Source organism: Mizuhopecten yessoensis, unplaced genomic scaffold, assembly GCF_002113885.1.
Source record: "Mizuhopecten yessoensis strain PY_sf001 unplaced genomic scaffold, ASM211388v2 scaffold9085, whole genome shotgun sequence".
Taxonomy (NCBI): domain Eukaryota; kingdom Metazoa; phylum Mollusca; class Bivalvia; order Pectinida; family Pectinidae; genus Mizuhopecten; species Mizuhopecten yessoensis.
The window spans coordinates 142,703-163,856 of record NW_018407871.1 but is presented as its reverse complement, the minus strand read 5'-3'; the positions used below and the strand labels follow the sequence as shown (position 1 = coordinate 163,856).

The window sequence follows — 21,154 nt, the reverse complement described above, 5'->3', positions numbered from 1 at the left end:
AGAGATACCTTCATTTCAGCGATGATACAGGTGCAAATGCTAATGATAAAGTCCATAAGATACGATGCTGGATCATTGTAGACAGGCATTTCAGAGGGAGTATCTGCCACATAGGGAAATAACTGGAGACGAAGCAATGGCTCCATTCAAAGGCCGCCTGGGCATGAAACAGTATATGAAGGACAAGCCAGTAAAGTTTGGAATAAAGTTATGGGTGACGACTGATGCAGTTTCAGCTTACTGTTTGAACTATGAGGTATATGTTGGGGAAAATGCAGACATTGTGAACAAAGTGTTTGGACTGTCCTCCAGAGTTGTGATTGAGGTGACAAAGTTTCTAGAAATGAAGGGGCATGTGATATTCACAGATAACTTTTATACCAGTCCATTTTTGGCAGATTATTTGTTGTCCAGGAACACTTACCTCTGTGGTACGATTCGATGCAACCGGAAAGGATACCCGAAAAAACTTGTAGTCAAAAAATCTGATGAGAAAAAAGTTGAAAGAGGAAATTCTGATTGGCTGATGAACGGTATTCTGTTGGCTACATGGTGGAAAGATAACAGAGTGGTTTACTACTTGTCCACATTCCATGACCCAGAGGATGATCAGCTGGTGACAAGAAGGAAGAAAAAGGATGGCACAGAAACTCAGCTAAAGTCCACACCTGTCCAGGCAGCTTATGCCCAGTACATGGGTGGAGTAGACCGACTCGACCAAATGACTCGTATCAACAAATCCAAGAAATGCATGAGGTGGTATTGCAAGATTGAAGTGAAACTGAGGGAATGTGCTGCTTATAATGCATTCATTATTGAAGGTAGCTTCATCAATCAGAGTCCCACAAATCACAGGAAAAGAGATTTTATGACCTTCAAACTGGAGCTGGCCCACAGTCTTATTGGAGAATTCAGAAATGTGTCCAGAAAGTGTTTCAGGAGGCCTAGATCTGACGCAAACAACGATGCCAGACGAGATGGTAATGGTCACTTGCCCATCGCCGCAGGAGGAAAAGGCCGCCTTTGTGTTGTGTGCAACAGGAAGCATAGAAACTACATGGCCAGTCACCCCGGTTCTACAGTAAAGGACAATCCATACAAACGCTCAAAAACAACCATGGGTTGTGGGAAATGTGATGTTGCCTTGTGCTGTAATGTACACAGCACATGTTTTTCACACAAAAGTGTATTTTTGGCAGTAGACTACATACACAGGTACGCTAACGAGCTTTCGAAGCACACCTGGGCTTACCTGACTATTTTGTTTACCTGTAGAATATGGACTAAAACACTTGTTATGAATTAATTGAACAATTGAAAAAGAAAGCTGATATTTTCAATCAGTTTATTCATGAGTCTTTGGAACTGTACCTTGATTCTTCATGATGGATGTTAACGAGATTTACCTGTGAATACATTACAAAATACCAGGTAAAAGATGAGATGAGCTGAGAAAATTGTCTTTGTTTTACTTTGAACATTAATTGCAGAGGAAACAACTAAGAAATATATATATTAAACTCATTCAAGTAAAAAGGTATACAAATTACCTGTAACTTACCTTTATAACACCGGTTAACGTGAGACACTTTAGTACAGGTAACATGATGTCTGAGTTGACATCATAGATATAATCCTGTGACTATTATGTAAATTTTGGTATATGACATATGCGAGAATCAGATATTAAATGGTGAAGTTATGATGCTGAAATGTGTAATTAATTAATCTGACTAATTAACTGAAAGTTACTTAGTGTTGAGTGGTAGTTAATATGTAAAGTTACTTAGTGGTGAAAGAGTTAAAACGACTTCTTCTGAAGAACTGGAAGGTATAGAACCTTAATATTTTGCTGGTTATTTCCTGGGAAAGAGCCAAACAAAGTTTGCGAATGAAAATGACCTCGACTTACTTTCAAGGTCACAGCGTTCAAATATGTCAAACGGTTCAAACTACTTCTGAAGAAGAATTAAAAGGCATAAAATTATAATATTTGGCTAGTGACTTCCTGAGATCGAGTTCACCAAAGTTTGCGAATGAAAATGACCTCAACCTACTTAAGAGGTCATAGAAATCAACAACATTTTAAGGGTTTGTTCTCAAGAACTAAAAGGAATGGATTCATAATATTGGGCTGGTAGCATTTTGGAATAGAGCTAACCAATTTGAGAAAATGATATTGACCTACTTAAAAGGTCACAGGGAAAAATATGCTAAGCAACTTCTGAAGAAGAATCAAAAAGCATAGAATCTCATAATAATATTTTGCTGGTAGTTTCAACAGATGGACCGAACAAAGTTTGTGAGGGAAATATTTTTAGTGCAATATAATATTTAATGAGAATATTTTGCTATGACTGCTTAAATATTCAGTTGAGCGATACAGGCCCTCTTGGGCCTCTTGTTTATACTCTGTGGGAGTGATACATAGGGAGTATACTTGGTAATGAGTAAAAGGAAAAGTCATTATGTCCCCTGATTAACTGAGACGAAAATGAGGGTCCCCTTTGTTGACACTTTGTGGGAGTTACAGTGCAAAGTGGATGCAGAGTGACCTTATGCCACGGTTAATTACCAAGAGGCCTAGGGTGATGATATTTGGCCAGAAGCAAACTGGAAAGAAGGGCTCCCAAGTTTGTTAAAATAAATGACCTTCGCCTATTTTCAAGGTCACAGGGGTCAAATATGTTTAAAACCTTTAACAACTTCTTCTGAATAACCAAAATGCCCAGGGTGATGATATTTGGCCAGTAGCATGCTGGGATGAAGGGCTACGTATACCAAGTTGTTCAAATGAGTGACCCTCATCCATTTTCAAGGTCACAGGGGTCAATTGTCTTAAAAAATCTTTTAAACAACTTCTTTTGAATAACTAAGAGGCCTAGTAACATGCTAGGATGAAGGGCTACCAAGTTTGTTAAAATGAATGATCTTGACAAATATTCAAGGTCACAGTTGTCAAATATGTTTAAAACCTTTAACAACTTTTTCTGAATAACCAAGAAGCCTAGGATTATGATATTTGGCCAGTAAAATGCTAGGATAAAGGGCTACCAAGTTTGTTCGAACAAATGACCTTGACTTATATTCAAGGTCACAGGGGTCAAATATGTTTAAAACCTTTAAACGACCTCTTCTCAATAAGCAAAAGACCAAGGGTGATGATATTTGGCCATTAACATGCTGTTATGAAGGACTACTAAGTTTGTTCAAATGAATGACCTTCAACATATTCAAGGTCACAGTGGTCAATATATGTTTAAATCTTTAAATGATTTGTTCTGTATAACCAAAAAGTCCAGGGTAATGATATTTTGCCAGAAGCATGCTGGTTTGGACGACTATAACCTCTGTTCAAATTTTTGTCCTTGATCGACATTCTGGGTCACAGGTGTCATATGTTTAAATCTTTTAATAGGTTCTTATGAGTCAAACACTGATATTCTGCCTGTAGCTATATTTTAGTCCACTTTTAAGATTACAAGTGTGAGATTAATACCAGGTGAGCGATTCAGGCCCATTGGGCTACTTGTATATTCTGAGGCAGACTGAAACGAACTAGATTTACGATGGCTGCTTTGATGTTGTGACTAATAGGAAACTGCTTGTTTAATTAGCTCAGTTACTCAAATCACAGTTACTCAAATCACTTATCATCGATCCAACTAAATATTATTTTTCCAGCACAGATTATATTTTGATAAAGAAAACCAAATTCTGCAGGCGTACTGAAAATTACATCCACTTTATCTATAATTTCAGGGTCGACATACCAAGACTGGGCAGTTGGCTGCCATCAAAGTGATGAATGTTACGGAGGTAAGGTCGCTGTGTGGGTCAGCCGAATTAATTTGTTATATATTTGTAAAACAATTTTAAACCTTTCGTAGTCCAAGACAAATTAGATTCAACTCTGGGCATCACCTTTCTGTTGTCGTAATTAAAGTTAAAATTTAACTTATCAAATGATCCAGTATATAGTCTGGTATTTGACAACTGTTTTTTTTTCTGAAATGTCAAAGCTGTAGTATTACTAGTGTTAAACTTAACAGTAGATCTAGACCAATAGACTATCATCAGGAACATCACTAGGTCTTAACAGTAGATCTAGACCAATAGACTATCATCAGGAACATCACTATAGGTCTCAACAGTAGGTCTAGACCAATAGACTATCATCAGGAACATCACTAGGTCTCAACAGTAGGTCTAGACCAATAGACTATCATCAGGAACATCACTAGGTCTCAACAGTAGATCTAGACCAATAGACTATCATCAGGAACATCACTAGGTCTCAACAGTAGATCTAGACCAATAGACTATCATCAGGAACATCACTAGGTCTCAACAGTAGATCTAGACCAATAGACTATCATCAGGAACATCACTAGGTCTCAACAGTAGATCTAGACCAATAGACTATCATCAGGAACATCACTAGGTCTCAACAGTAGATCTAGACCAATAGACTATCATCAGGAACATCACTAGGTCTCAACAGTAGATCTAGACCAATAGACTATCATCAGGAACATCACTAGGTCTCAACAGTAGATCTAGACCAATAGACTATCATCAGGAACATCACTAGGTCTCAACAGTAGATCTAGACCAATAGACTATCATCAGGAACATCACTAGGTCTCAACAGTAGATCTAGACCAATAGACTATCATCAGGAACATCACTAGGTCTCAACAGTAGATCTAGACCAATAGACTATCATCAGGAACATCACTAGGTCTCAACAGTAGATCTAGACCAATAGACTATCATCAGGAACATCACTAGGTCTCAACAGTAGATCTAGACCAATAGACTATCATCAGGAACATCACTAGGTCTCAACAGTAGATCTAGACCAATAGACTATCATCAGGAACATCACTAGGTCTCAACAGTAGATCTAGACCAATAGACTATCATCAGGAACATCACTAGGTCTCAACAGTAGATCTAGACCAATAGACTATCATCAGGAACATCACTAGGTCTCAACAGTAGATCTAGACCAATAGACTATCATCAGGAACATCACTAGGTCTCAACAGTAGATCTAGACCAATAGACTATCATCAGGAACATCACTAGGTCTCAACAGTAGATCTAGACCAATAGACTATCATCAGGAACATCACTAGGTCTCAACAGTAGATCTAGACCAATAGACTATCATCAGGAACATCACTAGGTCTCAACAGTAGATCTAGACCAATAGACTATCATCAGGAACATCACTAGGTCTCAACAGTAGATCTAGACCAATAGACTATCATCAGGAACATCACTAGGTCTCAACAGTAGATCTAGACCAATAGACTATCATCAGGAACATCACTAGGTCTCAACAGTAGATCTAGACCAATAGACTATCATCAGGAACATCACTAGGTCTCAACAGTAGATCTAGACCAATAGACTATCATCAGGAACATCACTAGGTCTCAACAGTAGATCTAGACCAATAGACTATCATCAGGAACATCACTAGGTCTCAACAGTAGATCTAGACCAATAGACTATCATCAGGAACATCACTAGGTCTCAACAGTAGATCTAGACCAATAGACTATCATCAGGAACATCACTAGGTCTCAACAGTAGATCTAGACCAATAGACTATCATCAGGAACATCACTAGGTCTCAACAGTAGATCTAGACCAATAGACTATCATCAGGAACATCACTAGGTCTCAACAGTAGATCTAGACCAATAGACTATCATCAGGAACATCACTAGGTCTCAACAGTAGATCTAGACCAATAGACTATCATCAGGAACATCACTAGGTCTCAACAGTAGATCTAGACCAATAGACTATCATCAGGAACATCACTAGGTCTCAACAGTAGATCTAGACCAATAGACTATCATCAGGAACATCACTAGGTCTCAACAGTAGATCTAGACCAATAGACTATCATCAGGAACATCACTAGGTCTCAACAGTAGATCTAGACCAATAGACTATCATCAGGAACATCACTAGGTCTCAACAGTAGATCTAGACCAATAGACTATCATCAGGAACATCACTAGGTCTCAACAGTAGATCTAGACCAATAGACTATCATCAGGAACATCACTAGGTCTCAACAGTAGATCTAGACCAATAGACTATCATCAGGAACATCACTAGGTCTCAACAGTAGATCTAGACCAATAGACTATCATCAGGAACATCACTAGGTCTCAACAGTAGATCTAGACCAATAGACTATCATCAGGAACATCACTAGGTCTCAACAGTAGATCTAGACCAATAGACTATCATCAGGAACATCACTAGGTCTCAACAGTAGATCTAGACCAATAGACTATCATCAGGAACATCACTAGGTCTCAACAGTAGATCTAGACCAATAGACTATCATCAGGAACATCACTAGGTCTCAACAGTAGATCTAGACCAATAGACTATCATCAGGAACATCACTAGGTCTATGGGAATAATTGATTTTGTAGATCTTGTTGTCTCTAAAGTTACTTTCTATGTTGTGTGATATTCCATGATAAATTTAATAGCGAGTAAAAAAAATGTTTTCTTTACTCATTCTTTTACTTTATTGTTACATACATTTTCTTAATGCAATGTTATCAACCACCGAATACTCCCTAGTCTATCAAAGTATCAGTAGGTCTCAACCACCAAATACTCCCTAGTCTATCAAAGTATCAGTAGGTCTCAACCACCAAATACTCCCTAGTCTATCAAAGTATCCGTAGGTCTGAACCACCAAATACTCCCCAGTCTATCAAAGTATCAGTAAGTCTCAACCACCAAATACACCCTAGTCTATCAAAGTATCCGTAGGTCTCAACCACCAAATACTTCCTAGTCTATCAAAGTATCAGTAGGTCTCAACCACCAAATACTCCCTAGTCTATCAAAGTATCAGTTAGTCTCAACCACCTAATACTCCCTAGTCTATCAAAGTATCCGTAGGTCTCAACCACCAAATACTACCTAGTCTATCAAAGTATCCGTAGGTCTCAACCACGAAATACTTCCTAGTCTATCAAAGTATCCGTAGGTCTCAACCACCACATACTCCCTAGTCTATCAAAGTATCTGTAGGTCTCAACCACCAAATACTCCCTAGTCTATCAAAGTGTCCATAGGTCTCAACCACCAAATACTCCCTAGTCTGTCAAAGTATCCGTAGGTCTCAACCACCAAATACTCCCTAGTCTATCAAAGTATCCGTAGGTCTTAACCATCAAATACTCCCTAGTCTATCAAAGTATCCGTAGCTCTGAGACAGACACCTATTGTCTCATCAGTACTGAATACTTTTCATATTTTTTTTCAGGATGAAGAAGAAGAAATCAAGCTGGAAATAAATGTTTTGAAAAAAGTGAGTACAGTGACTGACATTTATTGACCTCTGTCCAATGTCCTCTGTCACTGCATCGATAAGTTGATCTTAAGTAGTTCATAAATAATCCTTGAAAATGTTCCACGATAATAAAGTCAAATATAGAAACAAATCAAATTATTTGAATAGAGATAATTTAGGACCTCAAGTTTTCTGGGATGTGTTCAGGTCACAGTTCCCATTGACGGTACGATGTGTTCAGGTCACAGTTCCCATTGACGATACGATGTGTTCAGGTCACAGTTCCCATTGACGGTACGATGTGTTCAGGTCACAGTTCCCATTGACGGTACGATGTGTTCAGGTCACAGTTCCCATTGACGGTACGATGTGTTCAGGTCACAGTTCCCATTGACGGTACGATGTGTTCAGGTCACAGTTCCCATTGACGGTACGATGTGTTCAGGTCACAGTTCCCATTGACGGTACGATGTGTTCAGGTCACAGTTCCCATTGACGGTACGATGTGTTCAGGTCACAGTTCCCATTGACGGTACGATGTGTTCAGGTCACAGTTCCCATTGACGGTACGATGTGTTCAGGTCACAGTTCCCATTGACGGTACGATGTGTTCAGGTCACAGTTCCCATTGACGGTACGATGTGTTCAGGTCACAGTTCCCATTGACGGTACGATGTGTTCAGGTCACAGTTCCCATTGACGGTACGATGTGTTCAGGTCACAGTTCCCATTGACGGTACGATGTGTTCAGGTCACAGTTCCCATTGACGGTACGATGTGTTCAGGTCACAGTTCCCATTGACGGTACGATGTGTTCAGGTCACAGTTCCCATTGACGGTACGATGTGTTCAGGTCACAGTTCCCATTGACGGTACGATGTGTTCAGGTCACAGTTCCCATTGACGGTACGATGTGTTCAGGTCACAGTTCCCATTGACGGTACGATGTGTTCAGGTCACAGTTCCCATTGACGGTACGATGTGTTCAGGTCACAGTTCCCATTGACGGTACGATGTGTTCAGGTCACAGTTCCCATTGACGGTACGATGTGTTCAGGTCACAGTTCCCATTGACGGTACAATGTGTTCAGGTCACAGTTCCCATTGACGGTACGATGTGTTCAGGTCACAGTTCCCATTGACGGTACAATGTGTTCAGGTCACAGTTCCCATTGACGCTACGATGTGTTCAGGTCACAGTTCCCATTGACGGTAATGCATTTGTAATGTCACTGCTAAGGAGCAGTTTCACAAACTAAATCGGTCTATGAACAATATATATTTAATTGTGATCTTGACCTGTGCTTGCAATATAATTTTGAGACAATCCCACAGTAAACATTTAGTACTTTTATATGTAGTATATTTGAACTATGATAATATATCAGATCATGTCTGATTTTCTTTTTTCAGTTTTCAAATCATCGGAATATTGCCACATACTATGGTGCTTTTATAAAAAAGAGCCCTCCTGGGAAAGATGACCAACTATGGGTAAAACACATACTTATTATATACCGAAAGCTCTCCTTCTTCTTCACAATTCTGTTATAGATGTTGGCAGTATAATAAGGTTCGCTGTATATTATAAATGTTGAAAAAAAAAAAAAAAAAAAAATTCTGATTCTGTCTCTGGAGCTTTTAAGGATATTAAAAAATTCATTTAAGGAATCTAATACCACTGCCAAAAAGTTTAACTTGAGTGTTTGAAGCTGATTTTTTGGGCATGACTATAGCTTTGATAAATGATTTCTGAAATAAAAACCATACATTGCGGGAATTTTATGAGAAATAAAAAAATATTTGTTCAAACTGGAATTACAAATGATACATCTTGATACAAGAACAACTGTATGAATGTCTTTGAGGAGAAAAACTCGGTCTGTAGTATACTTTACTAGCCTTGTACCCAGGTTTATATGTAATACTATGACTAGCCTTGTACCCAGATCTATATGTAATACGCTGCTGTCTTGTATTCCAGCTGGTTATGGAGTTCTGTGGAGCCGGTTCTGTAACTGATCTAGTCAAAGGTTTGCTTATAATTAAAAATATTAAAGAATTCCGCAGAATTGTAAGTCTTGTCTGCAAAATTTCTATTTTCAATACAAAAATATATATAAACTGATAAATAGCAACAGTCACTCCAAGTCCAAAGATTTCAGGCTCGGCCCTTCATCAGTGACTGAATGGTCCCCACTCTTCTGTCACATCAAATATATAGGTACTGTCACTCTACGTCCAAACTTACAGACTAAGCCCTTCATCAGGGACTGAATGGTCCCCACTCTTCTGTCACATCAAATATATACGTACTGTCACTCTACATCCAAACTTACAGACTTAGCCCTTCATCAGGGACTGAATGGTCCCCACTCTTCTGTCACATCAAATATATACGTACTGTCACTCTACATCCAAACTTACAGACTTAGCCCTTCATCAGGGACTGAATGGTCCCCACTCTTCTGTCACATCAAATATATACGTACTGTCACTCTACATCCAAACTTACAGACTTAGCCCTTCATCAGGGACTGAATGGTCCCCACTCTTCTGTCACATCAAATATATACGTACTGTCACTCTACATCCAAACTTACAGACTTAGCCCTTCATCAGGGACTGAATGGTCCCCACTCTTCTGTCACATCAAATATATACGTACTGTCACTCTACATCCAAACTTACAGACTTAGCCCTTCATCAGGGACTGAATGGTCCCCACTCTTCTGTCACATCAAATATATACGTACTGTCACTCTACATCCAAACTTACAGACTTAGCCCTTCATCAGGGACTGAATGGTCCCCACTCTTCTGTCACATCAAATATATACGTACTGTCACTCTACATCCAAACTTACAGACTTAGCCCTTCATCAGGGACTGAATGGTCCCCACTCTTCTGTCACATCAAATATATACGTACTGTCACTCTACATCCAAACTTACAGACTTAGCCCTTCATCAGGGACTGAATGGTCCCCACTCTTCTGTCACATCAAATATATACGTACGGTCACTCTACGTCCAAACTTACAGACTTGGCCCTTCATCAGGGACTGAATGGTCCCCACTCTTCTGTCACATCAAATATATACGTACTGTCACTCTACATCCAAACTTACGGACTTGGCCCTTCATCAGGGACTGATTGGTTCTTACCCTTATGTAATATCCATTCACACGCATAAATTTACTTTTGATAATAATGCCAGTACCGAGGTAGGCAGTGTCTTTATATAAAGCAGCCCTGGCTAGTTTCTACCAAACCTTGTCACCTAAAACAGGTAGGGTAACGTTTTGTTTTATAACTAAGAAAAAATTCAGAAAAACACAAAAAATTTACGGTAGTTTTTTTTTGCATACAATGTCATGTTCTTTTCTGACCAATGATAATGACAAAACAAAATATTCTGAACAGTAGTAATACAGAATATTTACATACATTGTTTTCATGCCATTAAACCCACTGATAAAGTAATACCCTGCAATAGTGTTGATCCTCTGTCACCATTTGATGTTTTGAGTTAAATTGAGTGAGACTGAGTACTGTTGTCCTTTGTTATAATGATTTTTCAACCATAACTAATATCCTATATAAAAAATGTATATAAATCTCGTAACATTTTCTGTTGAATAATAATTATGATTTAGTGAAATAAGCTTTAGTGAGTTTCATGAAAAGAGTTATACACTATAACAAAACTTGTATAATAAGACATGTTTTGGCCGATTTAACTATTTTACAGCCACGAAGGGTAACTCGCTGAAAGAGGAGTGGATTGCCTACATTGCCAGAGAAATCCTACGGGTAGGTTGTGTGTTATACGGAGAAATCCAATGAGTAGGTAGTGTGTAATACGGAGAAATCCCACGGGTAGGTAGTGTGTAATACTATAAGACTCTTCTATGCCCAGGGGTATAGAATAGGGAAATTCTATCTAAGGGGTTTTCAAATTTGGTAAAATCTGAGGCTTTGTCAAAGGTTTTGCAAAATTTGAAAATCTTTAGGGTGGAATTTCCCTATCCTACACTCCTAGGGTGGAATTTCCCTATCCTACACTCCTAGGGTGGAATTTCCCTATCCTACACCCCTAGGGTGGAATTTCCCTATCCTACACTCCTAGGGTGGAATTTCCCTATCCTACACCCCTAGGGTGGAATTTCCCTATCCTACACCCCTAGGGTGGAATTTCCCTATGCTACACTCCTAGGGTGGAGTTTCCCTATCCTACACTCCTAGGGTGGAATTTCCCTATCCTACACTCCTAGTGTGGAATTTCCCTACCCTACACTCCTAGGGTGGAATTTCCCTATCCTACACTCCTAGGGTGGAATTTCCCTATCCTACGCTCCTAGGGTGGAATTTCCCTATCCTACACTCCTAGGGTATAATTTCCCTATCCTACACTCCTAGGGTGGAATTTCCCTTTCCTACACTCCTAGGGTGGAATTTCCCTTTCCTACCCCCCTAGGGTGGAATTTCCCTTTTCTACACCCCTAGGGTGGAATTTCCTTATCCTACTATCCTTGGGTGGAATGTCCCTATCCTACACTCCTAGGCTGGAATTTCCCTATCCTCTATCCTACACTCCTAGGGAGGAATTTCCCTATCCTACACCCCTAGGGTGGAATTTCCCTTTCCTACACTCCTAGGTATGAAAGAATATTTGTCTCTCGTTCCAACTATCAGAATAAGCTCAGAAACCATTAAAAAATGCATTTGGACTGGCTACCAAGATATCAACTATTCCCCTGGTTTTTTATGACGAGAACGAATGTGTCGGAGATTTAGCATACCCCATATTTGCACAGAAAAAACAATCTCATCTTTCTAACATGTGCGGTCAATATATTGTAAACGGTTTTATTTTCACCACATCCTTTTTTTCACATTAAGACATCTGACTTTTCCAAATTTGTGATGTCACGCCATTGTTGAGCATTTGTGACGTCACATGAAACTTGGTGAAAGATAGAAATTTCTTGTACCCATTTCTTACCCTGGACAGCTCTATTCTTACACACACCGAAATGAAAGAGAAAAAAACTCCTATGTGTAGGTAGTGCATCACACAAAAAACTCCTATGTGTAGGTAGTGCATCACCCAAAGAACTCCTATGTGTAGGTAGTGCTTCACCCAAAAAACTCCTATGTGTAGGTAGTGCGTCACCCAAAAAACACCTATGTGTAGGTAGTGCGTCACCCAAAAAACTCCTATGTGTAGGAAGTGCATCACCCAAAAAACTCCTATGTGTAGGTAGTGCGTCACCGAAAAAACTCCTATGTGTAGGTAGTGCATCACCCAAAAAACTCCTATGTGTAGGTAGTGCGTCACCCAAAAAAACTCCTATGGGTAGGTAGTGCGTCACCCAAAAAACTCCTATGTGTAGTTAAAGAACTGTATACTAGGTATTTCTCATCCAGTCAAATATTCACACTTCACCGGTAACAACCATAACACGCCCAGTGTATATGTCACCCTTTACTGGTAACAACCATAACTCGCCCAGTGTATATCTCACCCTTCACTGGTAACAACCATAACTCGCCCAGTGTATATCTCACCACTCACAGGTAACAACCATAAGTCGCCCAGTGTAAATCTCACCCTTCACCGGTAACAACCATAATTCGCCCAGTGTATATCTCGCCCTTCACCGGTAACAACTATAACTCGCCCAGTGTATATCTCGCCCTTCACCGGTAACAACCATAACTCGCCCTGTGTATATCTCACCCTTCACCGGTAACAACCATAACTCGCCCTGTGTATATGTCACCCTTCACCGGTAACAACCATAACTCACCCTGTGTATGTCTCACCCTTCACCAGTAACAACCATAATTCGCCCTGTGTATATCTCACCCTTCAGCGGTAACAACCATAACTCGCCCGGTGTATATCTCGGCCTTCACCGGTAACAACCATAACTCGCCCAGTGTATATAATACTCTCACCCTTCACCGGTTACAACCATAACTCGCCCTGTGTATATCTCGCCCTTCACCAGTAACAACCATAACTCGCCCAGTGTATATCTCACCCTTCACTGGTAACAACCATAACTCGCCCAGTGTTTATCTCGCCCTTCACCGGTAACAACCATAACTGGCCCTGTGTATATCTCACCCTTCACCGGTAACAACCATAACTCGCCCAGTGTATATCTCACCCTTCACCGGTAACAACCATAATTCGCCCTCTGTATATCTCACCCTTCACCGGTAACAACCATAATTCGCCCTGTGTATATCTCACCCTTCACTGGTAACAACCATAATTCGCCCTGTGTATATCTCACCCTTCACCGGTTACAACCATAACTCGCCCAGTGTATATCTCACCCTTCACCGGTAACAACCATAATTCGCCCAGTGTATATCTTACCCTTCACCAGTAACAACCATAACTGGCCCTGTGTATATCTCACCCTTCACCGGTAACAACCATAACTCGCCCAGTGTATATTTCACCCTTCACCGGTAAAGGCAATGTTTATATAGAGAAATGTTATAGGTAGGCAATGTTTATACAGAGAAATGTTATAGGTAGGCAATGTTTGTACATAGAAATGTTATAGGTAGGCAATGTTTGTACAGAGAAATGTTATAGGTAGGCAATGTTTATATAGAGAAATGTTATAGGTAGGCAATGTTTGTACAGAGAAATGTTATAGGTAGGCAATGTTTATACAGAGAAATGTTATAGGTAGGCAATGTTTATATAGAGAAATGTTATAGGTAGGCAATGTTTGTACAGAGAAATGTTATAGGTAGGCAATATTAATACAGAGAAACGTTATAGGTAGGCAATGTTTATATAGAGAAATGTTATAGGTAGGCAATAATTATACAGAGAAATGTTATAGGTAGGCAATGTTTATACAGAGAAAAGTTATAGGTAGGCAATAATTATACAAAGAAATGTTATAGGTAGTCAATGTTTATACAGGGAAATGTTATAGGTAGGCAATAATTATACAAAGAAATGTTATAGGTAGTCAATGTTTATACAGGGAAATGTTATAGGTAGGCAATGTTTATACAGAGATATGCTATAGGTAGCAGTGTTTATACAGAGAAATATTATAGGTATATGCAATGTTTATACAGAGAAATGTTATGGGTAGTCAATGTTTATACAGAGAAATGTTATAGGTAGGCAATGTTTATACAGAGAAATGTTATAGGTAGGCAATAATTATACAGAGAAATGTTATAGGTAGTCAATGTTTATACAGAGAAATGTTATAGGTAGGCAATGTTTGTACAGAGAAATGTTATAGGTAGGAAATGTTTATACAGAGAAATGTTATAGGTAGGCAATGTTTATACAGAGAAATGTTATAGGTAGGCAATATTAATACAGAGAAACGTTATAGGTAGGCAATGTTTATACAGAGAAATGCTATAGGTAGCAGTGTTTATACAGAGAAATATTATAGGTATATGCAATGTTTATACAGAGAAATGTTATAGGTAGGCAATGTTTATACAGAGAAATGTTATAGGTAGCAGTGTTAATTTATACAGAGAAATGTTATAGGTAGGCAATGTTTATACAGAGAAATGCTATAGGTAGCAGTGTTTATACAGAGAAATATTATAGGTATATGCAATGTTTATACAGAGAAATGTTATAGGTAGGCAATGTTTATACAGAGAAATGTTATGGGTAGGCAATGTTTATATAGAGAAATGTTATAGGTAGGCAATGTTTGTACAGTCTTGAGAACAACCACATGACTTAAACACATAAATAATTGGTTTTGTTTTGTTGGTGGGAGCAATCATATTGCTAGACTATTTTGAAAATGTCTAAAAACATAATTTATGTACACAAGATATCTATTTATTTTCTTTGTATATTCTTACAGGGACTTGCTCATTTACATGGAAACAAAGTCATACACCGGGACATTAAGGGTCAGAACGTTCTCCTGACAGACAATGCTGAGGTCAAGCTAGGTAAGTACTTCATACAAGTTCTGATTACAAAAATCTGGGAGATTTGGAATCGAGTTTGATAAAACAACAAAAACTTCTCCAGATATACTGTTACCATCTTAATTTTCTGTCCATCTGTAAAAACATTCAAAGCTGAAAATAAACTCAAGAAGGTGAATCATGTCATTTTTGCAAAAGATTTATTTTCGTGTTATTTACTGACTTGTGAGTATTGATCTTTGGCAAATGTGTTTTGATAGACAACAGATTTTCATTGTGCAGTTTGTGTTTTGATATTGTTAGAATACTTTGTATTTGACTTAAAAAGGCAAACATAGTGGAATTTTCTGCTGTATTTATGAAATACAATCATAGCACAATTGTGTGTATTTTATTGAATGAGTAACAGTAAGTTGTTACAACTCAAAATAAAAAACTGAAAGGAAAAGAGCCATTGAAAACCAAGTGGTGAAAGGAAACGGCTCTTAAAACACTTCAAAACAGAATTAAAACAAAGAAAAAGCCACTATTTAACTAAAACAGAATTAGAACAAAGAAAAAGACACTATTTAACCAAAACAGAATTAAAACAAAGAAAAGGCCACTATTTAACTAAAACAGAATTAAAACAAAGAAAAAGACACTATTTAACCAAAACAGAATTAAAACAAAGAAAAATAGACTATTTAACGGATCCCTGTTGAATTGTGTTATAGATAGCATGAAATAGCATGAACATGAAATTCTAATTTTAGTAGCAGTGGTCTTAACCCTTAGGCTGCTACGCACGACAATAGTCGTTTTGAAAAGTCGGGCCGTCAGTGCTACGTACGACAATAGTCGTCTCTCGGTCTGTAGGTTTTGATCGGTAGCCAGGAAGTGTGAAGTCGGGATGTTGCTATACCAAACCCGAACGCGTATAGTAGAAGGCTTCTGATTGGTTGTTTTGCCATTACTTTCGATATTCACGGCAGTGTACCCTAGTAATAACCAAAAGTGTGCGAGGATTTTCAAATCGAAAAAAAAGTCATAAAAATGGCGGACGTGTAGATTGAAGCGATGCATATGAGGGTAAACATTTATTGTCCATCGTCACCTACAATGATAATAAAGGTTTTGAAGGGTTTGGCATGTTTGATGTGGAAATACTTCGGTGTTACATAAAATGTAACTTTCCAGTAAACGGCCTTGTGCTCTACACAAACAGGAAAATATCGGCGGACCGAGGCGCACATGTCGTCTGCAGGTGAGGCCCAATTGAACATTGACATTGATACGTTTTGAGCCGATTTATTGCTTCAAACTTTTTATCGGTGATTTAATCATAAACTAGACCGTAGCTAAGATATATTTATATGCCGACTATGACAGTAAATGTATTGAATGGCGACCTGAAACCTGAAGCAAATCAGATGCAATTCTTGACGAAATACCTGACCTTTTTACCTGAGAATCTCCGTGTAAATATACAGCGTCTTATGTCAAAAATGAAGTTTATAATCTCTGTTATCATTTGCCAATCACATTTACGGATGAAAATAATTTTAAAATGATCTTCCTCTTCCTACCTTTATTACCACCTGTACAGGTAAATACTGAAGCAACTTTAGAATTGAAAACGTTAATATAAACTAGAGACAACAATGAACAATTTTCATATAACTTTTTTTCACATATAACAAATATTTTCCAAGTTATGAACATTTGAAAAATCAAGTAAACTAAAATAAATTTCAATAATTAATTCAGCAGTGGTGTCCGTTTACATAGAAATCAATATAGCAGCCTAAGGGTTAACCTTTAAAAATGACTCCCATAAAGGCAAACTAAAATTTCATGAAAAATTTGTAGAGAAATATTGCGGCAAGAATGATGATGGGTGTGATGGTAAAATTTAATTTAACAATGACATTGACCTGTGACCAATGACGCTGATCTTACTTGTTATGACAAAGAGTATGATGATGAAATTCTATTTCCAGTAACAGTGCTATCTTGACCTTTGACTGACGAAGCCTATATTCAGATTTGTTTAAGGCAAACATGAATGCGAAGTTTTACGCAAATCTGTCTAGAAATGAGGCTGCTACATTGACGACAACAGGCTAATGTACTTTAGTATTTATCCTCAAACGTTTATGCGAGGGGACAATGATGTTTACTTTTCTGTTTCAGTTGACTTTGGTGTCAGCGCTCAGCTTGATAAAACTATTGGTAGAAGAAACACGTTTATTGGGACGCCGTACTGGTAAGATTTCAGATAAAAGAGGAGCATTAATTAAGGATCCCTGTACCACTGCCAATACTGTTACTAACTATTGGAAACTATTTTTCCGGCATGACCATAGCTTTGATAAATCGTTTCTAAACAGAAAACCAGAACTTGGAACTTTTATGAGATAATAAAGATGAACAAACAAAATGTTATCAACAACAACAACAACAGTGTTCTGAGTGTTAACATTGTCAGCGGGGCTGGACCAGGGATTCCAACCCGGGACCTCACACTGATGTATTATCCCTCTAAGTGATTGATCAGCGGGGATGGACCAGGGATTCAAACCCGGGACCTCACATGGATGTATTATCCCTCTAAGTGATTGATCAGCGGGGGTGGACCAGGGATTCAAACCCGGGACCTCACATGGATGTATTATCCCTCTAGCTGATTGATCAGCGGGGCTGGACTAGGGATTCAAACCCGGGACCTCACATTGATGTATTATCCCTCTAACTGATTGATCAGCGGAGCTAGACCAGGGATTCCAACACGGGACCCCACCTTGATGTATTATCCCTCTAACTGATTGTCAGCGGGGCTGGACCAGGGATGCGAACCCGGGACCTCACATTGATGCATTATCCCTCTAACTGATTGTCAGCGGTGCTTGACCAGGGATTCGAACCCGGGACCTCACATTGATGGATTATCCCTCTAACTGATTGATCAGCGGAGCTAGACCAGGGATTCCAACCCGGGCCCCCACCTTGATGTATTATCCCTCTAACTGATTGATCAGCGGAGCTAGACCAGGGATTCCAACACGGGACCTCACATTGATGTATTATCCCTCTAACTGATTGTCAGCGGGGCTAGGCCATGGATTCAAACCCGGGACCTCACATTGATGTATTATCCCTCTAACTGATTGTCAGCGGGGCCAGACCAGGGATTCCAACCCGGGACCTCACATTGATGTATTATCCCTCTAACTGATGGTCAGCGGGGCTAGACAAGGGATTCCAACACGGGACCTCACATTGATGTATTATCCCTATAACTGATTGATCAGCGGGGCTGGACCAGGGATACCAACCCGGGACCTCACATTTACGTATTATCCCTTGATTGTCAGCGGGGCTGGACCAGGGATTCCAACCCGGGACCTCACATTGATGTATTATCCCTCTAACTGATTGTCAGCGGGGCTGGACCAGAGATTCGTACCCGGGACCTCACATTGATGTATTATTATCCCTCTAACTGATTGTCAGCGGGGCTAGACCAGGGATTCGAACCCGGGACCTCACATTGATGTATTATCCCTCTAACTGATTGTCAGTGGGGCTAGACCAGGGATTCCAACCCGGGACCTCACATTGATGTATTATCCCTCTAACTGATTGTCAGCGGGGCTAGACCAGGGATTCCAACCCGGGACCTCACATTGATGTATTATCCCTCTAACTGATTGTCAGCGGGGCTTGACCAGGGATTTGAACCCGGGACCTCACATTTATGTATTATCCCTCTAACTGATTGAGCTACCTGGTCAACAGAAGTATCTTAGTCAAACTGTGCTACAATTGTCCTAGCGGGTTTACGGGGGAGGTAACTGTATGTAGTCAAAACCATAGTGAAGTGGTACAGGATCCTTAAAGGGAGGTAACTGTATGTAGGCAAAATCACAGTGAAGTGGTACAGGGATCCTTAATGGGAGGTAACTGTATGTAGGCAAAACCACAGTGAAGTGGTACAGGGATCCTTAAAGGGAGGTTACTGTATGTAGGCAAAACCACAGTGAAGTGGTACAGGGATCCTTAATGGGAGGTAGCTGTATGTAGGCAAAACCACAGTGAAGTGGTACAGGATCCTTAATGGGAGGTAACTGTATGTAGGCAAAACCACAGTGTAGTGGTACAGGATCCTTTATGGGAGGTAACTGTATGTAGGCAAAACCACAGTGAAGTGGTACAGGGATCCTTAATTTATGGTTAAAGTAAACGCAGGGAGGGAAATTTAAAAAATAAATGTTCATAAACTTTGACTGATAAACAATTGTGCATGAACAAGGGGTTCCACAATACGTCTGAAGTGTATCACAATATATAATAATACGTCTGAAGTGTATCACAATATATAACAATACATCTGAAGTGTATCACAATATATAACAATACGTCTGAAGTGTATCACAATATATAACAATACGGAAGAAGTGTAGGGTAGTATGTGTCCTGATATACTGTCATAGGAAAAAGGTGCTCAATTCAGAAAGGAGTTGTTGGCAAATTATTATCAAACTGAATCATATGGATCTCACAGATTTAGGATTTAAGGTGAACAGTTGGATATTTATCAGGGTAGATAATGCTGTATTGGAAATAGATGAAAAATAATTATGAATATATTTATATCTGTATATAAATTTCTGTTTGATTTACAGGATGGCGCCCGAAGTTATAGCCTGTGATGAAAATCCTGATGCCACCTATGACAACAGGGTTTGTATACTTTAGTTATCTGCCCTTGGTGCTTAATCCATGAAACGAGTAGTGTGGCGGGTCCAGGTACCGCACGAAGTACTGCATATTATTGTACAACGTGACCATTGTGGGGTCCTTGCTAAGAATCAGGGGTCTTTTCTTGCTGTTTTGTAAAGGTTGAGGAAACAAATTTGATCTACTGTCCCTATAGCAACACTTGATTTTCCTGCCTCTCCTACGGCCTATATATGCTGTACAGTTAAATGTCTGTTTTTAAATTTAACATTTTACGGTATAAATCCTGCCGGACATGCAAATTTTTATTCATGTCTTGCAAGGCTTTGTCACAGCTCCCCTGAAACCAGCATCAGTTTAACTAGGTCCGACCTTATTCCATAAACGAATAACTCTGGTTCAACTGATCCAATCGTTTAGATCGCTTCAACAAAAGCAGCCCTACATACTCTTTGATTTCGATAGAGTGTCCAGGAGACTCGATAGTGTGTCAAGGAGACTCGATAGAGTGTCCAGGAGACTCCATAGTGTGTCCAGGAGACTCGATAGTGTGTCCAGGAGACTCGATAGAGTGTCCAGGAGACTCGATAGTGTGTCCAGGAGACTCTCATTTTCATGACTTTAGCTGTTTGGATGGTTATAAGCCCTGCTGTATTTGCAACATGTTGGTACTCGTAATTGATGGCCTTTATTTTGGTTTTCAGAGTGACCTGTGGTCTTTAGGGATTACATCTATTGAATGTGCTGAAGGAAAACCACGTAAGTTTAGCCCGACTGTAATCACAAACACATTTGTCTGACACATGGCTTTACATTCTGGCAGTTTGGCCAACCAACATCTTTAAAATATAATTCCCCGAAGTTTAACATCAGTGAACAAAAACGTACTTCAATGGCTTCAAACTTAACTTCTTAAGTACGCCAGGGAATCGTTATCACGCCATGGAATCGTTTTTGCAGAGTTATGCCCCTTTATATAAAAAAAACATGTCCTAATTATTTCTCCTAAAATTTTAATTTTAATTAAATTTTCTACACTTAATCAGTATACAAGGTAGTAGTAAACAACATATTGATTTCTTTGTACCTTTTTATCAAGGATAGCGATGTTAGGTTTTGGCCTACAGTTC

The 21,154-nt window shown here is 39.2% G+C and overlaps 1 protein-coding gene across 10 annotated transcripts in view; it reads left to right on the top strand.

Annotated features, from left to right (window-relative positions):
• The window catches only part of LOC110457309 (misshapen-like kinase 1), a 171,059-nt gene that overhangs the window by 21,484 nt on the left and 128,421 nt on the right, over positions 1-21,154 (top strand). For all 10 annotated transcript variants that reach the window (XM_021508524.1, XM_021508523.1, XM_021508517.1 and 7 more), the window contains exons 3-11: positions 3,763-3,819; positions 7,319-7,363; positions 8,759-8,839; positions 9,330-9,378; positions 11,101-11,162; positions 15,233-15,323; positions 17,478-17,550; positions 19,970-20,027; positions 20,729-20,783. In XM_021508524.1, coding sequence (XP_021364199.1) covers positions 3,763-3,819; positions 7,319-7,363; positions 8,759-8,839; positions 9,330-9,378; positions 11,101-11,162; positions 15,233-15,323; positions 17,478-17,550; positions 19,970-20,027; positions 20,729-20,783 — 571 coding nt within the window. The remainder of the gene's footprint in view (positions 1-3,762; positions 3,820-7,318; positions 7,364-8,758; positions 8,840-9,329; positions 9,379-11,100; positions 11,163-15,232; positions 15,324-17,477; positions 17,551-19,969; positions 20,028-20,728; positions 20,784-21,154) is intronic.